Source organism: Orcinus orca, chromosome 16 (assembly GCF_937001465.1).
Source record: "Orcinus orca chromosome 16, mOrcOrc1.1, whole genome shotgun sequence".
In the NCBI taxonomy this organism is placed as follows: Eukaryota; Metazoa; Chordata; class Mammalia; order Artiodactyla; family Delphinidae; genus Orcinus; species Orcinus orca.
In genome coordinates, this window is record NC_064574.1 from 67,030,083 (window position 1) to 67,036,082 (window position 6,000).

Here is a 6,000-nt window from a genome sequence, read left to right on the forward strand (position 1 = left end):
TACATTTTTGTCTTTATGACACAATTGGCACTAATTAGCCTAACTTCAGTCCTGCACCCTCCCCTTGGCTAAGATTTTATCTAAAGCAGGAGTGGTGGTTCCTTAAAAAAATCTGGGAGCTGCTACCAGATGTGGTGGAAATTGTTGCTTAGCAGGTTAAAATAACAGATGGGAGGTAAGTCCAAATGATGAGTGTTAGACCATTCTTTCAGTAATTTTTGCAGAGCTACACAGAAAAGGACGCTGAAGCTTAAAAGGGTTACAGGGTGAGAGAAAAGTTCAGCTGTTTGTTAGCAGCTGGAAACAAATCAGCAAAATTTGAACAATGACATGAGGAGGAAAAATGAGCCTTACGGAAAAGCCTAATGGCCCCTTCCCACCACAGAGCAGGGAGGTGTGTGTCCAGATGGTCTCCTTGTACATTATCATCCCACAGGCCTCCTGTGCTCTATTCCAGTGACCGAATGAGAAATAAATATATAGGGGTGTCCTTTGGTGGGATAGATTGGAGTACACGTTTGACTCACGATGTGATGACCTTGGTGTCATGTTATTTACAGTCTGGTGTTTGTATCTTCCTTAGTATCTGTAATTTGGTTTTGTAGCTGATATGCCAATTAGGAATTAGAAGGGTGGAACTTCACTTCAGTGCACAGCTCGGGGAATGAAGGTCACTGGAATTGGTCAGAATTTCCCAAACTGGTAACAAAAAGGTGTGTCAATTGGTGCTCCTGGCAAAAGTTCACAGCTCCTTGGTCACATAAGCTTTGGAAATGCTGCACCTTCAATTCCTCTCTTGGATGTTCTTTAGTGTATTAAAGGATGTTGCAAAGAGGGACTTCCTTAATGGTCCAGTGGTAAAGCATCTGCCTTACAATTCAGGGCACTTGGGTTCGACCCCTGGTCAGGGAACTAAGATCCCACATGCCATGGGGCAACTAAGCCTGTGTGCCACAACTACAGAGCCCATGCGCCCTGTGCACCACAACTAGAGAGAAGCCCGCGTGCCACAACTAGAGAGAAGCCTGCGCACCGCAACAAAAGATCCCGCATGCCTCAGTGAAGATCCCGCGTGCTGCAACTAAGACCTGACGCGGCCAAAAATAAATAAAATAAATAATTAAATAATCAATAAATCTTTTTTAGAAAAGGATATTGTGAAGAAATCTGTTTCATGGCTTATCAGGTCAACTTTTTGTGTGCTGATATCAATAACCCCCATGAAGTTGGGAAAGTCCTTAAGTTTAAATGCACTGTCACATATATGTAATTTCATCTACTCTTGTCATAAAGGCCAAAACCTCATTACAATGTATGCCAAGGTCATAAAATATTACAGGCAGATGTCTAAGAAAATCCAGCCAAAGAATTCTATTCAAGTACACCTGTGATTATTTGCCAAGAATGATATCCAACTTAGAAAATGGCCTTCTCAGTATTAATAAATACTTTCAAAGTTTCAAGCCATGAGGGTGCATTATAGACTCTGGGCCTAGAAGCCAATTATCAGTCATATCAGTTTATCAGCTGCAAAGAGAATTTGAAGATTCAAGGGGATAATGGGTAGATTTGCAGGGAAGGCAAAGGTGAGCTCTTGCCTACCTTGTCTTCTGAGATTAGTGGGAGGGGTTCAGGATGGATAATAGTCACTTTCAAGGTGAAGGAGAGGAAGACTGAAGGAGTGGAGGGGTGGCAGCTTATCCTTTTCTAGAGTAGTGGGAGACTAGTTGTGTGTTAGGGTGGTTGAGTATGGTTGAGAGTTTATGGTGAGAATTTGGAACACTTACTAGGAGGAATGATGGGGGCACTGTAAAGACAAACATAAAAGATTATTGAGCAGTGTTGAGGGCTCAATTTAAGCTAGAATTAATAAATATATAAAGGAGAAGCAATCCTCTGTCAGGATCAGCAATTTTCTCTACTGCTGTTTGACGACACAAAGACGGAATTAGAAAGGATGAAAAGCTGGCAAGACGCATTATTAGAGATTGGAAGAGCAAGCATTACAAAGAAATTAATGTTGATGATGATGGCGATGGTGGTTAGGGTTAGGGTTAGGGTTAGATGTGAAGATGATGCTATTGAAATGATTGTTCACTGGGTCCAGAGAAGGTTTAGAAGAAAGTGAAATCAAGAATATCACAGATGAATCTGAAGATCGGGTATCAATACAATGAATCCAAAACCGTGGTAAAGGTAGAAAGAAAGAAGGTTGTAGTCTGTGTGTGTATCCTGTGGCCGCCATAACAAATGACCACAAAATGGATGTCTTAAAACAACGGAGATTTATTCTTTCACAGTTTTAGAGGCCAGAATTCTGAAACCAAACTGTCAGCAGGGTTGGTTTCTCCTGGAGGCTCTGAGGAAGAATCTGCTCCATGCTCCTCTCCTGGCTTCTGGTGGCTGCCAACTGTGCTTGTCATGTCTTCGCTTGTAGACATATCACTACATGCTCTGTCTTCATCATCACATTGCCTCCTTCTCTGTGTATCTCTTCTCTCCTTCTCTTCTTTTCTAAGGATATTCCTTACAAGGAACCCTAATCCAGGATGACCTCATCTTGAGATCCTTAACTTACTTCCATCTGCAAAGACTCTTTTTCCAAATAAGGTCACATTCATAGGTTCTGGGTGGAGGTATCTTCTGGAGGATCACCATTCAACCCACAACATCGTCCTAGAGTGGAATTTCAGTGTGAATCCTTTCAGAATTAGGGCAATTCCGAGGACAAGACCTATGGTATGGCCATGAGAAAGAGTTGCTAAAAGGAAGAGAAAAAGGAGATATTTGGTCAAAGAACTGTAAGACCAGATTACTGAAGAGAGATGACGATAGGGGCTGGGATGAAGAAGACCAGGTACCAGGCGCCTCTATTCCAGAGGACTGTGAAAATGCATTCTGTGGGCGTTGGGAAGCTGTAGTGTTAAGAGTGGGGGAAGGATGCTGTGTTGGTGGTTCTCACCCGTACCTTCACATTAGAATCATCTGAGGAGCTTCAGAAAGGAACCCACCCCCAAATATTTTTAATCAGTTGGTCTAGGATGCGGCTCGACATTTGTGGGGTTTTTTTTTTAACTTTCTTGGGTGATCTAATGAACAGCCAGGATTAAGAAAAACTGGTTAAGGGTAAAACACAACCTTCAGAAAGAAGTAGCAGACTTCCCTGGTGGCGCAGTGGTTAAGAATCCACCTGCCAATGCAGGGGACGCGGGTTTGATCCCTGGTTCGGGAAGATCCCACATGTCGCAGAGCAACTAAGCCCGCGCACCACAACTACTGAGCCTGTGCTCTAAGCCTGTGCTCTAGAGCCTGCGAGCCACAACTACTGAAGTCCGTGCACCTAGAGCCCGTGCTCTGCAACAAGAGAAGCCACCGCAATCAGAAGCCTGCGCACTGCAACTAGACAAAGCCCGCGCCCAGCAACGAAGACCCAACGCAGCCAAAAATAAAAACAAAATTTTTATTTTATTTAAGAAAACTGTAGCAACTGGGAGCCAGAGGTGTTCTCCTTCACAAGGGCCTGAAAGAGACACACCTGAGAAGGAGACATCAGCGTGTCCCACCATCCTCCCTTAAACCTTAAGCAAACCAGGAAATTAAAAAGTAAGGGAGCAAGAGGTTGCATTAGGGCTTCCGACTGAGGTCCCAACCAGCCTGCAGTTCTGTGCTTCTTCAGTCTTATACCAAGGAGCGAAAGACATCAGAACTCATTTCTAAAACACATGTTATTCCTACAAAGCATGCCTTTCCTCCCCCCAAAAGATTTTCTTAATATATTTAGAGAAGTATCTTTTGCCAGAACAATATTCGGTGGCTTCCTTTGTATTTTTTTAATATGTAATAAACACAATAAAAATTTCGAGCAGCGTAAAAGATTACACAATAAAAACTAATTCTCATTTATCCCCGACCTCCTGGCTCTGCTCCCATTCAAGTCCCCGCCCCAGAAGCAATTACTTTGATTGGTTTCTTGGTATCTTTCCTGAGATAAACAAGTTGTATCTTGCTTTTTTTCATTTAAGCACTAAATCTTGGAAATCATTCCATAAGAGTACACGCAGATCTACCGAACTCTATTAATCGGCTATTCCATCAATTTATTTATTTCACACTGATGGACATTTAGGTTGGTTCTTGTCTTAAAGCAAACTGTTAAAGACCTAAAAAACAAAGTCAACAAGAGTTAAAGTGGGTTCTTCATCAGATGAGAGCAGGTGAGCCTCAAAGGTCCCGTTGGTGAGGGGGCGGGTGCTTCACTAGCGAGCTGGGCGGAAGGAAGTGATCTCCAGGTCCCCAACAGAGCCCCGGCTGATCATGTGCGTTTCTGCCCCGCAGGAGCCTGATGCCCCGGACCCTCGAGAGCCAGATCACGCTGGAGAAGACCCCCAGCTATTTCGTCACTCAAGAGGCCCCTCGCCGGATATTCAACATGTCCCGAGACACCAAGCTGATAGTGGTCGTGCGGAACCCCGTGACCCGCGCCATCTCCGATTACACGCAGACGCTCTCCAAGAAGCCGGACATCCCCACCTTCGAGGGCCTCTCCTTCCGCAACCGCACCCTGGGCCTGGTGGATGTGTCCTGGAACGCCATCCGCATAGGCATGTACGCGCTGCACCTGGAGAGCTGGCTGCGCTACTTCCCGCTGGCCCAGATCCACTTCGTCAGCGGCGAGCGGCTCATCACTGACCCAGCCGGCGAGATGGGGCGGGTCCAGGACTTCCTGGGCATTAAGAGGCTCATCACGGACAAGCACTTCTACTTCAACAAGACCAAAGGATTCCCTTGCTTGAAAAAAACAGAATCGAGCCTCCTGCCTCGATGCCTGGGCAAATCGAAAGGCAGAACTCATGTACAGATCGATCCGGAAGTGATAGACCAGCTCCGGGAATTTTATAGACCTTATAATATTAAATTTTATGAAACTGTTGGGCAGGACTTCAGGTGGGAGTGAGCCATCGAGATGCCAGGGCTCTTCCACTTGTCTCTTCCGCGAGGTTTGCCCTGAGAGCCCTTGACCCTCTTCCCCCAGGGAACCCAGGCTCCAACCCCTGTTCCCATCTCGGATTTCATCATCCTGGAACCCAGGAGCCCAGCTAAGGCCAAGAGACCAGGGGGGTCCCTGACACTAGCCCTCCCAGTCTGTCCATGCAAAGCTGATCTGCTTCTGACGTGTCCGGTCAATTCTGAATGGTTTTCCTTCAGCCCTTAAGAGGCCTTGGGAAATTGCTTTAGGAAGAGTGGGAGTGTGTCTTCCAATTATGATACATATTATAAGGGATGATGGTCTGTTGCTATGAACACAGCAGTCTGTCCCTGTCACCGTCCACCCCGGAGTGGGTTTGTTAATTTCGAGCGGCATGTACCTCCCCTCTCAGCTTAAGTCTCCGAGCCACCCTGGGTGATGGATGGGGGACCAGCCTTGTCCTCCTGACCTTAGCAGCTCGTGGCGAGATTACAGAGCTGGAAGTGTCCCCCTGGCCACTCCTAGGAGACAGACCCTTTGCTGATGAAATAAACCAGTGAGTTCAAAGCCTGTGGTCTCAACTCTGCTTGAACTGTCTTTGAAAACCGCTCTGTGACTCTCCCTGCTCCCTGTGGGCAAAGGCACATAATTCTGCTGTTACGGGTACTTTCCTCACGCGAGCTTTCATGTTCAGCATGCGACAGAATCACGCTTGTCCATGTGAAATAAATACGGCTCTCTCGTGTCCTCGTGGCTGGGCTTTCTCTGTCAGGCCTGGAGCACGGCGCATTCACCCAGCTCCTCCAAGCAAGATGGGGCCGCGCTGGGGATGGTCTGGGAGGGCAGCGAGGAAAGAAGCAAGGGGGTGGAGGAGGGAGAAGAAGAGGTTCTTGCTGGCAAAGCCTGGGGAGGTCAGTGGGGACATCCTCTTTCTGAGACATAGTCTGACGGTGTCAGCTCTCTGTTTAAGATTTACATCTGAAGTGAAGCCAAACCAGAGGCTGATAGGACATCAGACAAGTTTCTGCTTGGCC

General features: G+C 46.5%; 1 protein-coding gene across 1 annotated transcript in view; it reads left to right on the forward strand.

Moving 5' to 3' along the window:
• Positions 1-5,715, forward strand: part of HS3ST2 (heparan sulfate-glucosamine 3-sulfotransferase 2) — a 92,593-nt gene extending 86,878 nt beyond the window's left edge. The window contains exon 2 of the mRNA XM_004268570.2: positions 4,336-5,715. Coding sequence (XP_004268618.1) covers positions 4,336-4,954 — 619 coding nt within the window. The 3' untranslated portion in view covers positions 4,955-5,715. The remainder of the gene's footprint in view (positions 1-4,335) is intronic.
• The last annotated feature ends 285 nt before the right edge of the window (positions 5,716-6,000 follow it).